Source organism: Aedes aegypti, chromosome 2, assembly GCF_002204515.2.
Source record: "Aedes aegypti strain LVP_AGWG chromosome 2, AaegL5.0 Primary Assembly, whole genome shotgun sequence".
Classification (NCBI taxonomy): Eukaryota; Metazoa; Arthropoda; class Insecta; order Diptera; family Culicidae; genus Aedes; species Aedes aegypti.
The window spans coordinates 241,918,335-241,940,400 of record NC_035108.1 but is presented as its reverse complement, the minus strand read 5'-3'; the positions used below and the strand labels follow the sequence as shown (position 1 = coordinate 241,940,400).

General features: G+C 42.5%; 2 protein-coding genes and 1 long non-coding RNA gene across 4 annotated transcripts in view; 2 read left to right on the top strand and 1 right to left on the bottom strand.

Moving 5' to 3' along the window:
• Positions 1–16,234, bottom strand: part of LOC5568634 (transcription factor TFIIIB component B'' homolog) — a 33,820-nt gene extending 17,586 nt beyond the window's left edge. Inside the window, exons 1-3 of one of the 2 annotated variants that reach the window (XM_021844618.1) lie at positions 15,404–16,234; positions 2,447–3,088; positions 2,226–2,377 (exon numbers count right to left, since the gene is read on the bottom strand). In XM_021844618.1, coding sequence (XP_021700310.1) covers positions 2,226–2,377; positions 2,447–3,088; positions 15,404–15,677 — 1,068 coding nt within the window. In that variant the 5' untranslated portion in view covers positions 15,678–16,234. Of the gene's footprint in view, positions 1–2,225; positions 2,378–2,446; positions 3,089–4,671; positions 4,857–15,403 lie in introns of those variants that run through there. The other variant, XM_021844619.1, reaches the window with a different exon arrangement.
• A 1,641-nt stretch (positions 16,235–17,875) lies between these two features.
• LOC110675595 lies at positions 17,876–18,489 on the top strand. Its single transcript, XR_002499639.1, has 2 exons — positions 17,876–18,121; positions 18,235–18,489. It is a non-coding gene; the product is annotated as an uncharacterized LOC110675595 (long non-coding RNA).
• A 987-nt stretch (positions 18,490–19,476) lies between these two features.
• LOC5571158 (myb-like protein AA) overlaps positions 19,477–22,066 on the top strand; it is a 101,712-nt gene continuing 99,122 nt past the window's right edge. Inside the window, exon 1 of the mRNA XM_021844617.1 lies at positions 19,477–19,633. The gene's annotated coding sequence lies outside the window, so the exon portion shown is untranslated. The remainder of the gene's footprint in view (positions 19,634–22,066) is intronic.

The following is a 22,066-nucleotide window of genomic DNA, read 5'->3' as shown; positions in this document are numbered from 1 at the left end:
GTGCGTCGCAGCTAATATGTGAATAGTGCGCTATGTTCATAAAAATCGTAAGAATGCAGCGCCACACTAAAAAACTGATTTCAAAATGCGGCGAGTTGAGGCGCGTCGCGAGTCTCACTGGCGCGATCCGGTTTGGTGGCGGTGCGACAATATTCACTGAAGCCCTGAGGCGCGAACGGAACACTCTGGACTTAAACGGTGAAGGACTAGTTGCTATGATATCACGAGCGTGCGATGCTTCCATGCCGAGAGCCCCTCGTAGAGAGAACAGGCCGCCGGTGTACTGGTGGTGCGAATTAATCGCAAATCTTCGAGCAATCTGCCTTCGGGCTAGAGTCTAGCCGCTAGACGAAGAATGTAACGCGCACTCACAGAAGCACAAAGCGGTGCGGTGCAGCATTCAGAGAGGCTAAGTTGGCTCTCAAAAAGAAAAAAAAACAAGAGTCGAAAACGGGCATGCTTTGATAGTCTATGCGAGAGTGCCAATTCTAGTCCATGGGGTGATGCCAACAGAGTGGTAATGGCTAAGACCAAAGGTGCCATAGCGCCCCAAGAGAAGTCGCTCGAGTTGCTGCGATCGATAATCGATGTACTCAGATGAAAGAGAAGAAGTGGCGAGAGTGACGAACGAAGAGCTGGCAGAAGTCGTGAAATCATTCGCGCCAAACAAGGCACCGGGGCCCGATGGTATCCCGAATGTTGCCTTAAAAACGGCAGTGAGATTTGGACGTGTTCAGAACCACAATGCAACACTGCATAGATCAAGGAATCTTCCCGGATGTATGGAAGCGACAGAAATTAGTGCTACTACCAAAAGCGGGGAAACCTCCAGGTGACCCGTCGGCGTATAGACCTATCTGTCTACTAGGTACGACAGGCAAGTTATTGGAGAGGTTGATTCTCAACAGGCTAGTACCGTATACGGAGAGTGCGGACGGCCTATCCAACAATCAGTTTGGATTCTGGAAAGGTAAATCTTTTCTGGACGCCATCCAATAGGTCGTTCAGATAGCTGAGGTGGCAATCGAGCATAAAAGGAGCGGCACTCATTACTGTGCGGTTGTCACTCTAGATGTGAAGAATGCGTTCAACAGCGCAAGCTGGGAAGCAATAGCACACGCACTTCACCGCCTCAAGGTACCGGTGCAGTTGTGTAAGCTTCTAGAAAGCTGTTTTGATGGTAGGATTCTACTGTATGACACAGAGGAGGGGCAGAAAAGCGTTCGAACTACCGCGGGAGTACCTCAAGGTTCATTCCTGGGCCCGCTGTTATAGAATGCGATGTACGATGACGCACTGAGGCTGCTCCTTCCGGGTGTTAAGATTGTTGGCTTCGCCGACGATATCACCCTTGTGGTCTATGGCGAATCGATGGAGGAAGAAGAGTTGACAGCAGCGCACTCTATTTCCATAATTGAAGAATGGATGAGATCTAGGAAACTAGGACTGGCCCGTCACAAGACTGAGGTGGTCAACAACCGCAAGTCCGAACAACGGGCGCTTATCTCGGTAGGTGATTGCACCATAGAGTCCAAGCGATCTCTTAGGCATCTTGGGGTAATGATCGATGACAAGCTCAACTTTGCTAGACACGTTGAATATGCGTGAATCGGACGTAGTTGCGGATCCTGTTTTCTACCTTCGATTTTTTCCTTGATAAAGTACACCATAGTGTACCTACTATGGTCGTCGATCATGGTCATATAGTACTTACAGCCGCCCGGGGTCTCCGTCATCGGACCGTAGACATCGTACTATAATACACCCACTAACGAACGTCGTTTGCTCAGGATAGGATTGTATTTGGTGGTGGCTTCGAAGGATGATTCATGAGCTCGATCAACTCAGTGACGTCATAATTTGGAAAAATACGATGGGCAGGACACGTAGCAAGAATGCCAGACAGCAATCACGCAAAAATGGTGTTAGCTTCAGCACAGACCCAGTTGATACAAGAAGACGGAGTACAAATCTTGAGAACCGGACATTCAGTCACACTGAAAACTTAATCGATTGGTCACTAGTTGGTGGCTAAAGGTGAAGTGCTAAACACTTTATGCTTCTCTAGATTCGTGCCCTTAAAAAATCGATGTTGTGTTTGGCATCGTTTTATCTTCACCTTGAGAAATGTATATCTACGAATTGCACTAGAACTAGATCAACGCAAATATTACTACAACTAATACAAAATGAAGTTATCTTTATCAATAGATTGTTCGACTTACCTTCAATTTCAAATCCCTCCGGGTTCGATTCGGAAACAGCTGGATCATCATGGAAAAGTCAGTCCCAATTGTATGCAAGCACCTGTAGAAACGGATTGTCTCCTCCGGGGGCCAATCCCTCGTCCTCTTGTAGCGACTGTAGTAGCCGGAATCTAGAACAAAAAAGCAATCATAGTTCAGTGAATATCCCAAGAATCGATCCATCAATTTCTTTGACGTACTTCCGCTGAATTCGTCCATGTAGACAATCTCCGCCTTGGCCAGGCTATCCCTTATGGCCTTCTCCCGCTCGTTTTCAACCACCAGACTTGCCTCGTCCAGGATCATCTCCCCGTTGGGTCCCAGCTTGATTTGCGGCGTCAGTTGCAATGGCGGAGGAGCACTCGGAGGTTCCGGCGGAGCCATTATTGGAGCTGGCGTTGGAGAGCGTGACTTGCTTACGCTCCGTCGCTCCCGATCAACCGACCGGGGAATATTCTCCATCGAGCCCTTCTTACTGAGCGCTGGACTCTTCATCGGATTCTTGACCGGATTGTAGTAGATCATGTCGAACATGGTCAGCGATTGCTTGTCGATGTTCTGAATGTTGTTCAATCGCTTCCGAAGGTCCCGTTTGGCGTCCGATGCCTTTTGCGATTCCTCCTGTTTGATCGTTTTGCGAGATTTCAAGCTGACATCCGAATAGGACTTGTTGGAAGTCATCGATTCCGTACGGATCCTCTTCCGGGGGCTGTTCAGTGCGTTGATGTAGGCAAATTTGGAATCCAATTTCTTTGGTGAGTGTGGCTCTTCGGTGTTTATCTCCAGCGGAGTGTGTGGCAGAGGAGCGGGTGTGGTGATTCGAGGTGGTTCTTCGACAGGTTCTAGAAAAAGCAAATTTACAAATTAATTCATCAGTGATCTGGTCAGTTTTTCAAAGCCAATTACTAAAAAGACTCTTTTGAAGGCATTTCAAAACAAAATTTATTGAACGCTAATCTACTCGCTTTCTATGATAAAAAAAACCATTGATAGTTGTCACAGACGCTTGCACCTATGGTTTAGGGGGAGTGTTACGACTAGAGTTACTGTGCACGTGCAGGAGCCTCATTGCTTGCAAGCGCACGGGCGCTCTGCACATTGTGAGACCTTTTTCGGTGCGCCTCATTTTTCTTGAGATGTGTCTCACTGCGGTCTCATGCGCTCCGTCATATGTGCTGTTTAAAACTCAGCGCAATAATTGAAGTCATTACAAAAGTTTTCTACGATGGTGAGCAGTAGCGCCGAGCAGCGCATGAGACGAGTCTCCCCGAGAGCACATCACCTAGCGCGCGCTTTAAGAATTTTCGTGAGCCTTCGTCTAGCGCAGCACACTACGATTCCGATGAGCTGAGAGACGGTTTGGTTGGAGGCTCGTCAGTACATTTATGTGCTCCTGAGAAATATGTAACTCTAGTTACGACCCCTCGGTCGGCGCATCTCACGACACTGAAACTTCGAGTACAGTCAACTTTCGTTCGTTGCACTAAGCCTGTAGCCCACTTAGTGAAAGACTTATGTCGTTTTCGATTATTCCCGACGGTGCACCGCGCGAGTGTAACAATTGACACCGGAAAATAGAACGGTTTCGGTGCAATATTTTGACAGCGTATGATAGTATTAGTGAAGGCGTCAATCAAAACAAAATGTCATTCTTCAAACAGATAGAACAGCTGTTTCTGTTATTCTTAATTTGCTGTAAGGGATTCGGAACCATTAGAAGATTCGTTCGTGTTTTGTATAGTTTGTTAATGGTGTTTACAGCACTGGCTGAATATAAAATGTTTAAATAAATGTTTGGTATATGTACATTAATTTATTTTTCCTGAGAATTGATATCATGGTATCATGTTTCGTAATTGAATAATATATGTTTAAAATTCAGAATTTGCATATTTCAATACTAAGAATTTGTTTAATTTCATCCAATCTTTCGGGCTAATAATTTCGCCAAAACTCATACTTCCGCAATATTTCTAGCTCACGATGTAAAAGGTGAATCTTTTTTTTTTGTAATAAGGCGAAGAGGGCAACGGAAATCAATCATTGCATTAGAATAGAATTCTAATGGAAAAGCAATATCGATCACTCGTCAATATTTTTAAAAATATGCATCCATGAGCAAATTTCGGAAAATTTGACTGAACTCAAGTGTTTTTAATATAGTACTTACTGGTATACATGCAATCCAAACATCTGAGAGAATTCCTTTTTTAATATAAGCTGATGAAACATACTCAGTATCCTTTATTATTCTTATAAGCCTGTATTTATTGTAGCATTAATAAATGCTTAGAATATTTCTTCTTTTACTGAATAAAAAAAAAACAATTCCGAAACAAATCAACAAAATCTGCCAAAAGGACCAAAACAAGAACGCCACTGACAGTTAAGAACCATATATGTATTGGTAAAAAGAGTGCATTACCTGCTACACCCAGCTCGATCAGGGTGTAGGATTTTCTGCACCGGTGGCAATCGGGTGTAGAAACGGTGTGCTACCTGCGGAATAAAAGAACGGTTTGGGTGCAACTTTTGCTACACCGGTGGGAAAACGGTGCAGGCGGTGCAAATAAAGAAAAACGACATTACACTAATCGGGCTGAGTGTCGAACTGTCAAATAACATAGAACAAAAGAAAAACAGAGCTACCAACATTGATAAATTGCGTCTTATGTCAGAAAATGACGCTTGCCTTCGTTTTAGGTGGGCTATAGCCCAACTAACGGGAGCCCAATTAAAACGTAGCCCACTCAAAGACCTGGACAACCGTAGATCGAAAGAAGAAGAAAAAGAAGTAGGAAGTGCAGGAGCGCAGGGATACCAGGCCAGAGAAAGGTAGGAGGTTAGGTGCCAAGCGCGAAAAGGGTGATGCGATCATCATTAAGACGGAAGAGTCCAAGTACTCGGAAGTCCTGAAGGCGATGCGCAGTGACACAAAGCTCGCAGATCTAGGAGCCGACGTACGCAGTGTCAGACGCACTCGTACAGGTGAAATGATCCTCGAGCCGTTCAGCTACGGAAAGGTCCAGCAGGAACTCAGGTGGCCTTAGTACACCTACCTGTGGCGGACGCAAATAAGTTCGCTAAGGTAGGTAAGATCAAGGTTGGTTGGTCAGTATGCTCACTGAACATACATGAGCAACCGATGATCTGCTTTAGGTGTAAGGAACCAGGACACAAGTCCTGGGGCTGTAAAGGCCCTGATAGGACCAAGTTGTGTAGGCGTTGTGGTGAGGAAGGTCATAAGGCACTAGGCTGCAAGAACCCTCCCAAGTGCTTGATTTGTTCCGGGAAGTCCGGGAAGTCCGGGAAGAGCCATAAATGAAAAGTCACAGTGCCGGTAACGCAGCTGAACCTAAACCACTGTGACGCAACTCAGCAACTGTTGTATCAGGCAGTTGCTAAGTGGGGGACGGATATCGCCATCATATCGGACCCATACCGAGTACCCGTCGGCAACGGCAACTGGGTCGTGGATGGATCCGGAAAAATGGCGGCGATATGAACGACGGGTAAATACCCCGTCCAGGAGTTGGTGTCTACTACCTACGAGGGCTTCGTGATCGCCAAGGTAAACGGGGTCCTCTTCTGTAGCTGCTATGCGCCTCCGAGTTGGTCGACCGAGCGGTTCACGCAGATGCTGGACTGTATGACGACCGCGCTGACAGGGCGAAGGCCAGTTGTAATAGCGGGTGACTTCAATGCCTGGGCCGTGGAATGGGGAAGCCGTAACACGAACCAGCGAGGTCAAATCCTGCTAGAGGCACTGGCCGTGCTAGATGTCGATCTGGCTAATGTCGGTACCAAAAGTACCTTAAGCCGTAATGGAGCGGAGTCGATTATCGACGTTACTTTTTGTAGTCCTGGCCTAACGAGTAGTTCGAACTGGAGGGTAGACGATGCCTACACTCACAGCGACCACCTGGCGGTTCGCTACAGTATCGACTACAACAACAGCAGACAGCGGGTTGAGGAAGCGGCTAGGTAAAGGCAAAGCCCTGGTAGGTGGAAGACATCGTACTTCAATGATGAAGTACTTAGGGAGGGCTCCGCCGTGAGCGTAACCTACTCGGCCTAAGCGGGGACGAACTGGTAGCGGTGCTTACGCGTGCATGCGATGCGACCATGCCTAGAAAAGTCCACCCTAGGAATGGGATACCACCGACGTACTGGTGGACTCAAGCTATTGCGAACCTGCGCCGTGCCTGCCTACGGGCCAGGAGACGGATGCAGCGAGCACGTACCGAGCAGGAGCGTGAAGAACGACGGGCGGTGTTCACCGCTGCCAAAGTCGCGCTGAAGTCCGAGATAAGGGCAAGCAAAAAGGCCTGCTTCGAGGGACTCTGTCAGAGTGCTAACGCGAACCCGTGGGGTGATGCCTACAGGATCGTTATAGCGAAGACAAGAGGTGCAATTGCTCCTACGGAGCAATCTTCACAGATGCTGGAGGGGATCATCGAAGGGCTCTTCCCGCGCCACAACCCTAGCCCATGGCCTCCTTTTGTAGGACAGCCGGGGATTGGGTCTGGCGATGAGGATAGAGTAACCGATGAGGAACTTGTAGGGATTGCAAAATCCCTAAGCACGGGGAAGGCACCAGGTCCGGACGGAGTTCCAAACCTGGCCCTCAAAGTCGCAATCTTGGAGGCTCTCGGTATGTTCAGATCTGCTACGCAGATATGCCTGGACGAGAGAGTATTTCCAGATGCGTGGAAGAGGCAGAGTCTGGTACTATTGCCAAAGGCGGGGAAACCACCCGGTGACCCGTCGGCGTATAGACCAATATGCTTGATTGACACGGTGGGGAAAGTGCTCGAGAAGATCATCCTCAACAGACTGTCAAGGTACACCGAGGGTGTAATTGGTCTCTCAGGCAACCAGTTCGGCTTCCGGAAAGGGAGGTCCACCGTAGACGCTATTCTGACGGTTAAGAAAACCGCTGAGATAGCACTCCAGCGTAAGAGGAGGGGTATTCGCTACTGCGCAGTAGTGACCCTGGATGTAAGGAACGCATTTAATAGTGTCAGTTGGGCGGCTATTGCTGATGCGCTCCTGCGTCTGGGGATACCCGAGTACCTGTACAAGATTCTCGGAAGTTACTTCCAGAATCGGGTATTAGTCTATGACACAGAGGTGGGCCGGAAGTGCTTTCACATAACCTCAGGACTCCCGCAAGGTTCCATCATGGGTCCGGTGTTATGGAATGTCATGTACGACGAGGTGTTGAGATTAAAATTCCCGGCGGGTGTGGTCATCGTTGGCTTTGCCGACGATATTACGCTGGAGGTCTACGGTGAATCGATCGAAGAAGTGGAATTGACTGCAGCCCACTCGATCGCAATTGTGGAGGAGTGGATGAGCTCCAGGAAACTGGAATTGGCTCACCACAAAACTGAGGCTGTTGTTGTCAACAACCGAAAGTCGGTGCAGCAAGCGGTGATCAGTGTGGGCGACTGCACAATCACTTCGAAGCGCTCCGTCAAACACTTGGGGGTGATGATCGACGACAAGCTTACCTTCGGTAGCCATGTCGATTATGCCTGCAAGAGAGCCTCCACAGCTATTGTGGCACTGTCCCGGATGATGTCCAATAGCTCTGCGGTGTACGCCAGCAAGCGTAAGCTTCTGGCCAGTGTCGCCTCGTCCATACTGAGGTATGGTGGCCCGGCTTGGGGCACGGCTTTGAGTACCGATAGCTACCGTAGCAAGCTAGAGAGTACTTATAGGCTAATGTGCCTGAGGGTTGCGAGCGCGTACCGTACCGTGTCACACGATGCACTTTGTGTCATCACCGGTATGATGCCTATTGGTATCCTTATCATGGAAGACATAGAGTGCTTCGAAATGCGCGGCACAAGAGGCATACGCAGGACTGCCAGACTGGCCTCCATGGTCAAATGGCAGCGTGCGTGGGACAGTTCCACCAAGGGAGTGTGGACTCACAGGTTGATTCCGAGGTTAGATATCTGGGTCAATAGGCGCCATGGGGAACTAACATTCCACCTAACACAGGTCCTTTCGGGTCATGGATGCTTTAGACAGTATCTACACCGTTTCGGTCATGCGGGTTCTCCCGAACGTCCAGTTTGTGCAGGTTTAGAGGAAACGGCGGAACACGTTTTGTTCGTGTGCCCGCGTTTCCGCACAATGCGTGACCGCATGTTTGCCACATGCGGTCGGGACACGACTCCGGACAATTTGGTCCAGAGGATGTGTGCAGACGAGTTTGGCTGGAATGCCGTTTCATCGGCTATCACCCACATCGTCTCGGAACTCCAAAGGAGGTGGCGTGTGGACTCGAGGAGTGACTAGTGCAGACGCTAATCAACAGGTGGTCCAAGGGTTCGCAGTCGGCTACGTAGGTCATACCGGTGCCCTACGGTCGAAATCGACCCTTACAGCGATTAAGTGGCCGCGGGGAGAACATCCTGGTAGCGCTGCTGTCGTGGCGCCGGCCTACTGGGTGGATACGAGCCTCTGGTTGTTCGGGGCAGGTGGAGGCCCCTTCGTCAGCAATCCCAGCTGGTGCTAGCTGATAGGGCCTGAGCCTTCAGTAGGTCAAATTGCGAAGCCCGCAGTATCAGTTCTTGATACCTGCGGTGCAGCTGGGCGCGGGCTTAGTGGTCGACCCTGCCCGCCTTCAGCGGACAACGGGAGGTGAGGACCACCCGGGAAGCTGGCAATGCGCCAGCATGCTACCTTGGTGGACCCCCATAAGCGTGTCATCGATGTTCGTTGCTGCATGGCTACGCAGCTAACCTGGAGGATGCGATGTGCAATAGCCCCTCTCCGAAGCAATGCCTTCTTGGTGGTCCCGGAGAGACGAAGGGTTTGGCGGCAATGGATATGGTTTAGTGGGTCGGGGGTGTAGTCCTGTTTACTGCTTGTACGTAGTAAATGGTCCCCAACCCCACACTCCCGGACCTCGGTCCGGAGTCTGTTGAGCAGATTATCCCCCCATTGCTTAGAAGGAAAAAAAAAGGTTCACAACAACATCTACACTAGGGCACCCATACCATGGACCAATGCACGAGTTCACTAATTTGACTTTAGAGCGGTACCAAATTCACTCGTTACCATGGTCACATGAATAACACGGCACCGCTAAAACGTCAAATAGTGAACCTGTGCATAGGTCCATAGAAGAAAGATCGAGTGATTTGATGCCTCGCTGCTGTCCTTTAGAATTTAAAGTCTCGGTGTATCCTTATTTTTATATTAGCTATTTGCTATTAGTATCAAAACTAGGAGCAGCTTACTTAATAAGGTTGTGTGAATTTGTCATAAACAGCCACGAATTTGAGTCCTAATCATATTTCTTTTAGGATAACCTGTAATACAGAAAAATATTCAGATGAGATCACAAGTCGCATCTAGAAAGCTATAATCTTCATTTATATTGTTTTATCTACAATTTGCGGTAAGACAAACTAACTAGTTAGAATTTTGTCAATTAAGTAACAATACGATGGCACAAATCTCCCAACTGGTGGGGAACGTGCCTTTGGAGCCGGCCTTCTGATACCTGAACAATACGATACAGTGTGTTATGCAGGGTACGTCGTTTGCTGATGTGCTACCGGAGAACTCATTCTAGCCTTTGAACCTTGTAAAGAGCGGTAAGGACAAATGAATTCACATTGAAAAGAATAGCTAAGAAAACCTAAAGGCTCTTTAGAGGATATCCCTTCATTCGTTTCGCCTAGAGTGTAGAAACAACAATTTTCGTTCTGAATTAAAGTACTAAACGTAAGTTAAATTCAAGATAATAATGCTACTTCTCTAATGAATTTCATAACTTATAGGAAGTTTTTAATATACCTTTGCCGTTATTAAAAAACTTGGAAATCGTATTTATTCTGAGTTGGCTGCTCGCCAACAGGGAGTATTAGCACAAACGGAAAATGGAGTTGAACGTCCTATATGTTTTACCTCATTTTCCTTTCCACGGCGCTAAAAAAAAGTATCCAATATTATATTTAGAGGCTTTAGCTTTGGTATTTGTTATAAAAAAATCCATAAGTTTCTGTTTGGCCAGCAATTTAAAGTATTTACTGATCATAAATCTTTAATTGGTATTTTTGGAAAGGATGGACGAAATTCTATATTTGTAACTAGATTACAACGTTACGTGATGGAACTCTTTATTTACGATTTTGTAATTGAGTACCGCCCTGGAAGTAAATTAGGGAATGCTGATTTTTGCAGTAGATTTCCACTGGATCAGAGAATACCAGGAGGTTTGGATCAGGAATACCGTGACATGCTCTATTACCGTGAGGTTAAAAAAAATCAAGTTTCAATCGATCAGATAAAAATAACGTATGATTATTTTCAAGTCTTTTATGTTTTATATAGTAGACCGTTTTATATACTTTGCATAAAAAATATGATTTGAACCATTTTGAAAATTTTAACCATAGTTACAGTTGATGTTGTTAAACATACCAGTGTTCCAAATACCGTGCATCTGATCCCGACTGCTGAGTCACATTTTGAAACATCTCTCAATTGAACGAACGAAGCGCATCAAAAATAAAACTTTTGTATCGAAGAACGTATTGAGGTTTGCATGATTGATTCGGGAAATAAAATGTATATTTCACTTCGCCATTTTGGAATTATAACTGAAACACGGTATTTGGAACACATAAGCAACCGTGCCCTAATACCGTGTATTGACACCAGGTGATTACATTCTAACATTATTTTTGCTTGTTTGTGTGTGCAACTTTAGTTCAAGTTTGTCATGGCTTTCTAAATACTACTTAATGTGCTAACGTTTGTGACAACCATTTAGAAAAATAAATAATATAATATGCTAGAAATCCACATAATTCCCAAATACACGGTATTAGACAACACACGGAATTAGAGCAGGTTACGGTACATAAAAAGCCTATTTTTTTAAAATGATTTTTCAAAAGAAACACAAGTAGACAAGTGTTTGTTTGAAATAATAAATTTCATTACTTTTAGATGGCCTAAAGTTGTTCCTACTCAATATAGAGATTTTCATGCCCAAATGTTTAAACTTGAATTGGTTGACAACGTGTTGAAGCTTGAAGATAAGGTACAGTATGGCCCATAAAAAATGCGAAAATCTTCATATCATGTTTTATAATAGTTTTTACATAGAAAATGTGAATGAAACATTAATATTATTCATTACTTGTATTGTTTAATCTATTTAGACTCAATTTTTCGCTTTGGACATGATTTTTATATGTTACTTTCGCTTTACCAGAGAGAAATTGGAAGCATACATTTAAATTTTATCATGCGGACGTCGAGTTCAATATCTGTGTGATGAAAGCTTCTAAAACATCAACGACGGCGTGAGATTCTTCACAGGCCTTTTCTCCAGCATACGCCCATATCAAACGATAGAATTGGTTCATACCTGGGTAATTGAAAACTTAAACATATTTTCGAAAAAACTACTCATTTTGGAGAGCATTGATTGAACCTTCATATAAGTGTGATAAGCGGCTCGGTTTTGCTCGAAACCTATTAGCTCTAGTATTGATATAAGTTGTCTCTAACCGAAGGAACAAATTTTATCCTCAAAAATCTGTTATAGGCCTCCGTATTTATTTTTTATTCAACTTTAACAAAAAAATAAAGGCATATCAAACCTATAAAACGCAAATGCCCTCAAAACTATGACCCTAGCAATATATTTTATTGTGATCATGAAAAACACGTTCTCTAAGAACTCCTCCATCCTCTGATACCAAACAAACCAAAATTTTCAACAATAAAGTGTGATTTTTGAAGGTGGAAAGTTTATCACCAGAGTATACGACAATCAAACGCTGTTTCTAGCTTTGGGCGGGCAAAACCTTTGAACTTATTTGCTTTATTACATTATATAGGACAGTAAGAAAAATATTACAAAAATTGTCCTGTATAGCGAAGTGGTGTCAGAATATACTACAATAATAAAAAAAACATTCACTATCAAAAACAATGAAAATAACGCTTGTAGATGCTATATTCACGTTCCAACAATTTTCGCATTTTTTATGGGCCATACTGTAGTAGTTCCTTACTCATTGAGAGAAGGAATTTTAAAGTTATTGCATACAAAAGAGGCATTGAAAAAGTTTTTGCTTGACAATAAAACGAAAGCTTTAGACATGGATTTCAAGTTAAATTTATTTCTGATTTTGAAGGGATATTTCCTTCTGAAAAAATGCTCTCATACAAACCAAAAATGTTGCTGGATTTGATCAATCCGCATAAAACCTACAAATGTTTTTTTAAGTGATGGCGAGCGAAAATCAGAAAGTTCTGTGTTAAAGAACGTATCGGGTTCTTCTTCAGCAGTTTTTAATGGTCCTCAGAATGATTTAAATAAGCTGGTGACAGGGGATAAGATATTTACGAAAATGTTAACAAATTTCCAGGATGGTTGGAAGCTGTGTTTATAAAAAGAATGTCTGATAAAGTTTTCCAGATTCTGGTCGGTAAGCACAATACGAATGCGCACAGGCGACAGTTGAAGGCTGCTTACGAACCCAAACGAATTCGGACAGTGGTACAACTGCCAACAACCACAATGAAAAAACGTAAGAGGGAGTCAATCGATGAGGACAAAGATTTCTACGGATTTTCAGATGTCCCAAGACCAGAAGATGTTTCCCAACGAAAAAAGGCCAAACATTCTTGGAACCTGTAGTACAGTGAGACGGTTCCAGAATCACCACCATAAAAAATATTGCCACAACACTATAATAATAACAATAGCAAAATTCTTGATGCAATCTTTGAGAAATTTGCTGTAGGAATTCTAAAAAAAAATCCCTAAGAAATACTCAGAGAAAATCCCAAAGAGCGTGAATCCGTGAAAAATCATGGAAAATGCCTGAAGCGGTTTCCTTTGTAATAATAACTGACGGTATTTCTAGAAAAAAATCTTTGTGCGAATACTTGAACAATTTCTTGAAGGAAGCCCTGAAGAACTTTCATTCAACATCCCTGAAAATTCCTTGAAGAGTCAATAAACTATTTTCTGTTGTAAAAATTCCTAGAGAATATCTGTGAATCTCCCAATCAACATAGAAGACATAGAATGATTGAAGAAAATAATAGTAAAATCTGAAATTCTCGTATGAATATCCAATTCCAATGGAAATGCCTGTATCTTGGCATAATCACTACAAGGATTTCCAAAGGAATCCCAGGATGAATACTTAAACGATTTCTTAGGGTAATTTGTGTTCTCCAGAGCAACGTTTAGTGTAGGTAACCCATGACGGAATTCTTGTTCCATGAAAAGTTCTTCGAGAAAGTTTTAGCAAAATCTCTGGAAGAATCTCTTAAGTAATAAAATTATGGATTTATTGCAAGGGACTGCTGGAAGAATCATGAAAAAATGTCTGGAAGAATCAAGAAAAACGTCTGAAGTAATCTTGGATGAAGAAATCTAAGGAGGAATTTCTAAAATAATTTATAGTGTAATCCTTTCAACATCTCGGAGAAATGTCTTTAACTAACTCAGTAAAAGTATTTGTTATATTTTTGAAGAAGTTCATGAAAAATAAACATTGAAAACTGTAGAGAAATTCTTGAACTTCTTGGTGGATTTTTTAAGATTCTCCTGATCGAATATTCGAGCAATTTCTCCCAGGAACTCTCAAGGAATCCCTTCTGCACATGTATTAGTAGAGGAATATTTGTGTGAAATCTTGGAAGAATCTCTGGAGAAATTCCTAGAAACAGTGACTAAAGAATCTCAGGACAAATTTTGATTGAATCCTGGAAATTCTCGCCGATCATAGAATTTATAGAATATCTAAAGCCTGCTGGGGCCTAGCCGTAGCAGTAAACGCGCAGCTATGTCTGTTTCTGTTCGGGATGAACCACTGCGACCAGTTTTCTTTGATCTTTTGTGGTATACCCGTGTCCTTTGTTTAGTGCATGTCGTTCTACTCCATTACTATTGAGAAATAATGAAGTAGTCGTTTTTTATACAAATATCATTCTTTACCATTTTGCATAGAGCCTCTTTAGAAAAAGATACCGCTATTTATACCTTTTGGAGAAAACAGTTTGTCACCATTAAACTCTCAATAGCGCGCCTCTTAATCAGGTTCTGCCACTAAGCTGGTTGAATGATATTGATTTTGACCATGCATCGGTATTCTAGCGTATCAAATTATTGCTTCTACTTATAAGGTTCAAAGTCGTTTTTTGAAACTGTGAACATGTTTCATCACATGAGACATTTAGATTCCTTGAAACAAAAAGCTTATTTTAGAAGTTAAGAGGTCTGCTACTCCACTGATTCGGAATCGTTTCCCTCCTAGATATCGAAAGATAAACTCTTGAACTTGGTAAGCAATTGTCTCATGCGTTGGAACCAACCTCAGATGCTGATTGAGCCATTTTTCCACTTCGTCATCTCATCACCTCATCATCTAGGACAAATAGGTGGGTCTTAGTGGCTTGTTACTCTCTTATACTCTTCCGACCGTAACTTATAAGTATTCACAAGAACAGATACAGCAAGAGTACAATTTGTTAGATCTTACCCCGAACACACCTCGAAAAGGTATTCTACCCGCGTTACGGGACAACGCGCAGCTATACAGCAAGACTAAGCTGAGGGGTGGGTTCGAATTCTACTGGTCGTGGATCTTTTAGTCCAGGAACTTTTCTCAAACTACCAGGGCATAGAGTATCTTCGTACCTGCCACACGTTATACACATGCAAAATGGTCAATTGGCAAAGAAAGCTCTCAGTTAATAACTGTGGATGTGCTCATAAGAACCTAAGACATAAAAACACAAACCTGAGAAGCAGATTCTGTTCCAGTTGGAACGTAGCGCCAAAAAGAAGAAGACAACCGGCTAGAAACCTGGATGTGTTCATGAACGAATCTTTGGAGAAATTTTTGAAATTGTAATTCATTTATCATACGTGGATTTATTAGTTTTACTTTACATAAGGTCATGGGAAGAAAAGAAGATTGAACAAATCGCTGAAGAAATTCTCGATAGGAGTCGTAGAAGGAATCCGGGAGAAATTCTTAGATATGCTTTAACGAATTTCTATGTAAATCTCGGTGGGAACTTTAAATGTAATGCCTAAATACTATATGGTACTATATTTGCGCCTCTTCTCGCTACCAGCTCTGTAATAAACATACTTGGAAATTTAAATGCTGACTGCTCTGCTACTGGGGAAGAAGCAGGGACCGGTTTTTGCTCTGCTTTACAAGCAGGTCGTTTCATCTCCGCTATTTCCGATGGTGGAAGATCTTCCTCTGCGTTTGCCACTTGCGGTTCCTCGATGTCTTCTTTGGGCTGGATCGGAGCGATCACCGGTTTCGATTCCTTACTTGGACCAGCTGCGGACGCTTTCGTTGGCCGCCGAATCGCAAGATTCGCGGCCACCTTGACGCGAGGCCTACGCATGGCCATGTTCCGGTAAAATGAGTACGAAAATTTCGACAAAAGTGTACTGATCAATAAAAAAAAGTGTTCAAAAATCACACGCAATCTTCACCACAATGTTGTAGGCAAAAGGAAGGAACTACATTTCAATCAAGTGAAAATTGCAACAAATGCACCGCTCAGCTTGAATTTACACTTGGCACACTACTTCTGATGTCTGTCGACGACATTCACGCACGAATTATGGGAAAATGATTGAATTTTCGCGAGAAAAACCAGAAAAACGAATCAGCATGAAATTCCGACTGCTGGCTGATGAAGAGGCGCTGCTCGTTTTTTTGTTGCTTTTCTTTTTTGACGTTTCGAATTTCGTCATCATCAGTCAATGATGATCATCACACGCGGGAGCTGCACTGCATGATTTTCCGGCAGGCCAACTACCGAATGAACACTCAGAATCCGATCAAATCGTCGATAGTTTAAATGATAATCTTTTTTGCCATTCTTCAAGTTCACACGTAGTCTAGTTTTGAAGTTATACATTCCCCACATAATGGGCCGTATGAATAAAATGTAGTAAAGTTGAGTTTACTACATTCTCGGTAGTAAACGCTATATGTGGAACACGAGTGGAACATGTTTGTGTCATTTTCCTTTCTACACCTTTCGAACATACTACTAACAACGCATTGCTATGAATAAAGGTAGCATTTACTACAAAGCTACTGGTAGTTAGCTTCAGAGGTTGCTACACATGCTTTGAAATTGCAGAATTGAATAGAATAATTTACTTTTGAGTAAAAATCATGAGAAAACGATATGAGTTTTGATATTTCGGAAGGTATTTTGAGTTTTGTTTAGGAATTCTGAGGTTACGAAAACATTCGCCCCGCCAATGCTGAGATTCCGAAAAGATTACCGGCAGTAGAAATTTGTAATATCCGTGTGAATTCTGGCATTACGATAATTATGTTATTTTCTATGAATTTTAGGATGTCGGTAGGAATTCACATATTTATAATGTAATTCTGAATTTTTCGTGTAAATTCTGACATCTCAGATTTCCTTTGGAATTCCGAAATTCCTGTAGGAACTTTGGGATTCCGATTGGGATGTCGGATTTTTTATGGTAATTCTGAAAGTTTAAATACCATTCTAGGAATATTGCGGAATATTAGGTATCTGGTAAAAACTCTAGAATTGGGGTGGGAATGGGATTCCGAATATTAATCTCTTGGAATTCTGTGGGTATCTTTGAGACGGTATTGCTGTAAGAATCTATAAGATTGCGGTTGGATTCCTGCGGATTATTGTGTGAATATTTGTAATTCTGGAAATCAATCTTTGTAATAATTGTAAAAACCTTTAATAAGATTCCGTTGATCTCCAGTTCCGTTGGAATTTCAAAGCAAAGCTTTAATATAAACGATTTGAATGTCGGTAAATATTTTATAGATTTCAATGGGATTTTTTGTGAAATCGACAAGAATTTTGATAATTTCAAACCCTGGTGTTTTAGGGGAGATCTTCATTGAATTCTAACGACTACCAATGGAATCACTACAATTCCCATAAAAATCTCGACATTCTAAGTTCTAGACATTCCAAGGACACTATCAGAAACCCCACCAAAATAACGAGAATATCGCAGAAACACTTAGAACTTCCGGAATTCAACATGCTGTTAAGAAAACACACGGGGAGCATCAAAATTCTACCGCAATTTCACCAGAATCTCAGTACTGGTGCTAGAAAATATGTAATTCCAAATTTGATAGCTGTAATCTCAAGATCTCTTCATAGATGTTAAGCTAGTATTTAAAAAATCATCAATCACTGGCGTTGGCGAAGGTCGAAAACCACCCAGAAAATGCTTTGATGTACCATCATCATAAAATCATAGACATAAAGAGAATACCAGAATTACACTACAAATTTTGTCAAATAACAGCACCTTCATGATTTGTGCAAATTGTCGCGTAATCGATTAGATTCCATGCATTTTCTTCATATGCATGATTGTATTAATCTTAGGCGTCACTCTGAATAGATTGTTCTTTACGTGCAGAATCACTCTGCACTCTGAATGGAAATTTCTTAACATGCAGCTTCAGTCACTGCTCATGTTCGAAAGTAGTAAGCACTACATGTTCGAAAAGTTTTTTATTCATACCAAAAGTGTAGTAAACTTTGTGGATTTTGTTGTTGAGTAGATGCTACATGTAGTAAAGTTCAAAGTTTTTTATTCATATCACCCAATAAGTTAAACTATGCAAGTTTTGCACCCGCGAAATTTGACCAGTGTATAACTCCCACCGCTAACCACCATCATTGTTTTTTTTTTCACGTTGTTGGTGTCAATTTTGTCGAGGTGAAATTGTAATTATTTGCGGCTAAAATACGTGTGTGTCTCGCGCAAGAAGTTGGATTTGAAACATCATTTGTTCCTAGACGATATGGGAAAATAAAAGGTAAGTCATTCTCAATATTTGTTGCTCTAAAGCCATCGACTTGTAAGAGGCGTTTTGGCCGAACAAATTCCAGCATATCTGTTTGATTTCAATGGATTGGTTTTTTGTTCTAGACACTTCCGAAGTGATGAACGGCAAGGAATCATTGTTGCAGATATTCCGGGCAACAATCCGAGACAATTGTGCAAAATGTTGAGCGGCAGAAGAGCGAAGTGGAAGGCAGAAAGAGATCCTGAAGCACCTTGACCGGAACATTTTAGTGATATTGATTAAAATATGCGAATGTACTCTTTCAACATTGTGATACGTAGATTCTTCATAATAAATAAATGTGTCCGTTCCGTCCGTTTACTGGTCTTTCATAGGAAGCTACTTACCTATTTCAACTTTAGATAGGTTGTCAAAAATCCAGAAGCCCTAAATCTGTTAAACTAAACACAAATATATTTAAGTTAGACATGGTTCCCTATATATTCAACTTATACTAGACTCGATTACCCGACCCTTAAACGAGACTTGGGGTCAACCAGGCGAAACGTCATTTAGTGTGACTTTTAAACTAGTTAGTGTAAATTATTTTCAGAGTGAATCCGAAGGGGATCATGGTATGAGGATGTGCACTAAGTTGTCTGGCCAAAGCGGAATATTCACTCACGGCAGGGGGTGGGAACTCGGCTCACTTGAAATTGTGCCGAAATGGACTTATCCACGGTCTTCTTTTATCCTCGACTTTCTTTCTCTTTTCTGCTCTAAATGCGGGCAGTGTTTACATAAAATGACATCCGGACCAACATCCGGACGACGAATGTTCACCGGATGAACATGAAGTGGATGAATGCACAACGAAATCGTTCATATTTTGTAAACACGGCCCGCAGTAAAAGGTGTTCTTCCCGATGGAAGAAGCTGCGTGACGTCATTGTAAATTAGTTCATATGCCGACTGTGCGAGAGTGAGCGATCGAATAGGCCAGGAGAACTTGTCATTCATTTTTCTGTCAAATCTCATACAAAATCTACTTTTTCTTTGACATAAATTCACTCTAGGTGAACCACTTCCCCTGGCCTATGGACCGATGCACGAGTTCACTATTTGACTTTTGAGCGGTGCCGAATTCACTTGTTTCCATGGGCACGTAAATAACACGGCACCGCTCAAACGTCAAATCGTGAGCGCATGCATTGGTCCATGGACCGATGCGCGAGTTCACTAATTTGACGTTTGAGCGGTGCCGTATTCACTTGTTGCCATGGTCACATAAATAACACGGCACCGTGTAGGGTCTGGGAGCACGGATCTAGCTAGAGGAGAAAATGGGCCATGGAGGGTTAAGGAAAGAGATGAGGTGGATGGGAAGGAAGAGAAGAGAGGGGTTGTTGTGAGATGGAAGAAAAGAGGAGTGACACGCGAATAAACCGGGGCCGTTATCAAAGCGAGTAAATAGTTACGAGATTCCGTGAACAATCCGAAGATACCGCTATACTACAAATTGGCGACGAAGGAAAACACAGGGTATGTATTTTAATCGAAAATCGACCTAGGAAAGTGAAAAATAAAAATGTTTAGAGTGTGCAGAGGTTGGCTTCAAAGTGGGAAACATGGCGTCGTCCGAAAATCATAGACAGCATGTGGTTTCTGTATTTGCTTGGTATGCTATCGGCCGTACGTCTGTATGTGTACGAGTGTTAGTGACATGTTTATAAATCTGCTTAATAGGGTGAAGTTACCTATTGATGTCGATGATTTCTAGAAGAATAAAACAAAAATAAACAAGGGTCGGGATCATGTAATTTTTATGTATATTTTGTAGAATGTGTAAGGAGTGATGGGTTTGAACTGGAAAACAACCGAGATGTACAATGAGAAAACTAAAAAAAAAAAACATTTGAAATTATAAAAAGTAGCGATCGAAAGGGTTGATCAACATTCGCGAGGGACGAATGTGGCTACATTGTGTGAATGACTGGCTGGAGTGGAGAAGAAAGTAGTTTACGATGGTTGATGGACATTGAATTACTATAAATATTGTGAGGGACAATATGTTTCTGTTTTCAGGATGATTAACCGGGTTACAGAGATTCATCGTGAGGGGCGATGAATTTCTAGAGGTATTGTGTACATAGAAAATAAATATTCCATCGTGAGGGGCGATGTCAAAATAATATCGTGTGGGTCGATAGTACACAATATGTCGTGAGGGACGACCAATAACATAATATCGTGAGGGGCGATATTTCATCGTGAGGGACGATGAGGATTGCTTACCAATGATGGGTGAATACATTGATAACTAATGTCACATCGTGAGGGACGATAAATGACTAGGAAGTATCGTGTGGGTCGATATGAATCACGAGGGATGATCAATATACTGATATTCAAATTTATTTATTTTTATCCGAAAAAAAAAATACATATTTATAAACATATAAATAAAAACTACTTTAACAACAAATTCCTATGTAATTCGAGCTCGGCAGTTAAATCTAAACAATGGGTGTTTGGTATTGTTATATTGATAATTGCAGATGGAAGATACAAGGCCCATGCCACAGTTTAGGTGCGAGGATATCGCTAAGGCAAGGCTTCATCATGAATGGAATGATTGGAAAAGTGGTTTGGAAAGATACTTTGATGCTCACGATATCACAGATCAGTACAAAAAGCGGGCTAAGTTGCTATATCTGGGCGGACCACAATTGGACAAAGTATTCACCAACCTTCCCGATGGCAATAAATTCCCGTTAGTTGCTATTGAGAAGAGATATTACGACGTGGCAGTTGCGGCATTGGACAATTACTTCCAACCTGTGAAGCAGGACATTCTGGAAAGACATCGTTTGCGTCAAATGAAGCAACAATCTGGAGAAAAGTTTGCACACTATATGGTAGCTCAGAAGTTTAACAAACATGTTTGGTTATTATGATTAAATTCAATTTATAACTCTTAGGTTCGGTTAAGACAGCAAGCTGCCCTCTGCGGTTTTGACAAATTTCCTAAAGTGACGAGACAGGTTTTGACTGACATGATGATCACCGATGTTATTGTAGAAGGTTGCCAATCGATCGAACTTCGGCGACGAATGCTATTGAAAGATCGCACATTAGACGAGATCGAGGAGATTGCTTCTGGCTTGGAAGGTGTTGATTCTCAAATCCAAGATCTCGCAGTGAAGTCCACTGAGGGTTATGCTTCTGACAAGGTGTATAAAGTGAAGCATTTTTCAACACAGGGATTTAGACGTCCACCGGTGCCTAATTTCAGATCGGATAGGGGGCGTTATCGAGGACGTCAGCCTACACGACAAGCAGTAAACATTGTTTGCTTCAATTGCGGTAAATCGGGTCACATTGCGTCGTCTGAAATCTGTCCAGCAAAGGGGAAACAGTGTCGAAACTGTAGACGAATGGGACACTTTGATTTTACTTGTAAATCGCCTCGCTCTTCTGAGACACGAACTTCGTCTTCACCACCGAGTAAGAAGATTCGAGCGGTGGAACAAAATGAAACACATGATGCCGATGATGGAAAAGTTTACTATGCTTTCTTCAACGGTAATCTGACCAACATGTTGACATTCGATGTAGGAGGCGTGTCTTTAGAGATGCTTGTGGATTCAGGAGCGGATGCGAACCTTGTGACACTGGAAGCATGGGAGACGTTAAAACTGGCTGGTGTACGCGTTACTAATTCCACTAAAGAATCTGATCGATCCTTTCTTTCGTATGGTAGTACTAGTCCACTTGCAGTCCGTGGAATGTTCACAGCAGAGATCAAAATCCAAGATCGGGTAGCACTCGCTCAATTCTACGTCGTGGAAAAGGGACAGACATGCTTGTTAGGAGATGTTACTGCAAAGCAGTTGAAAGTGTTGCAAGTTGGTGCCAACCTGAACCGTGTAGAGAAGTCCGAACCGTTCTCTTGTATCAAGGATGTAGAAATTC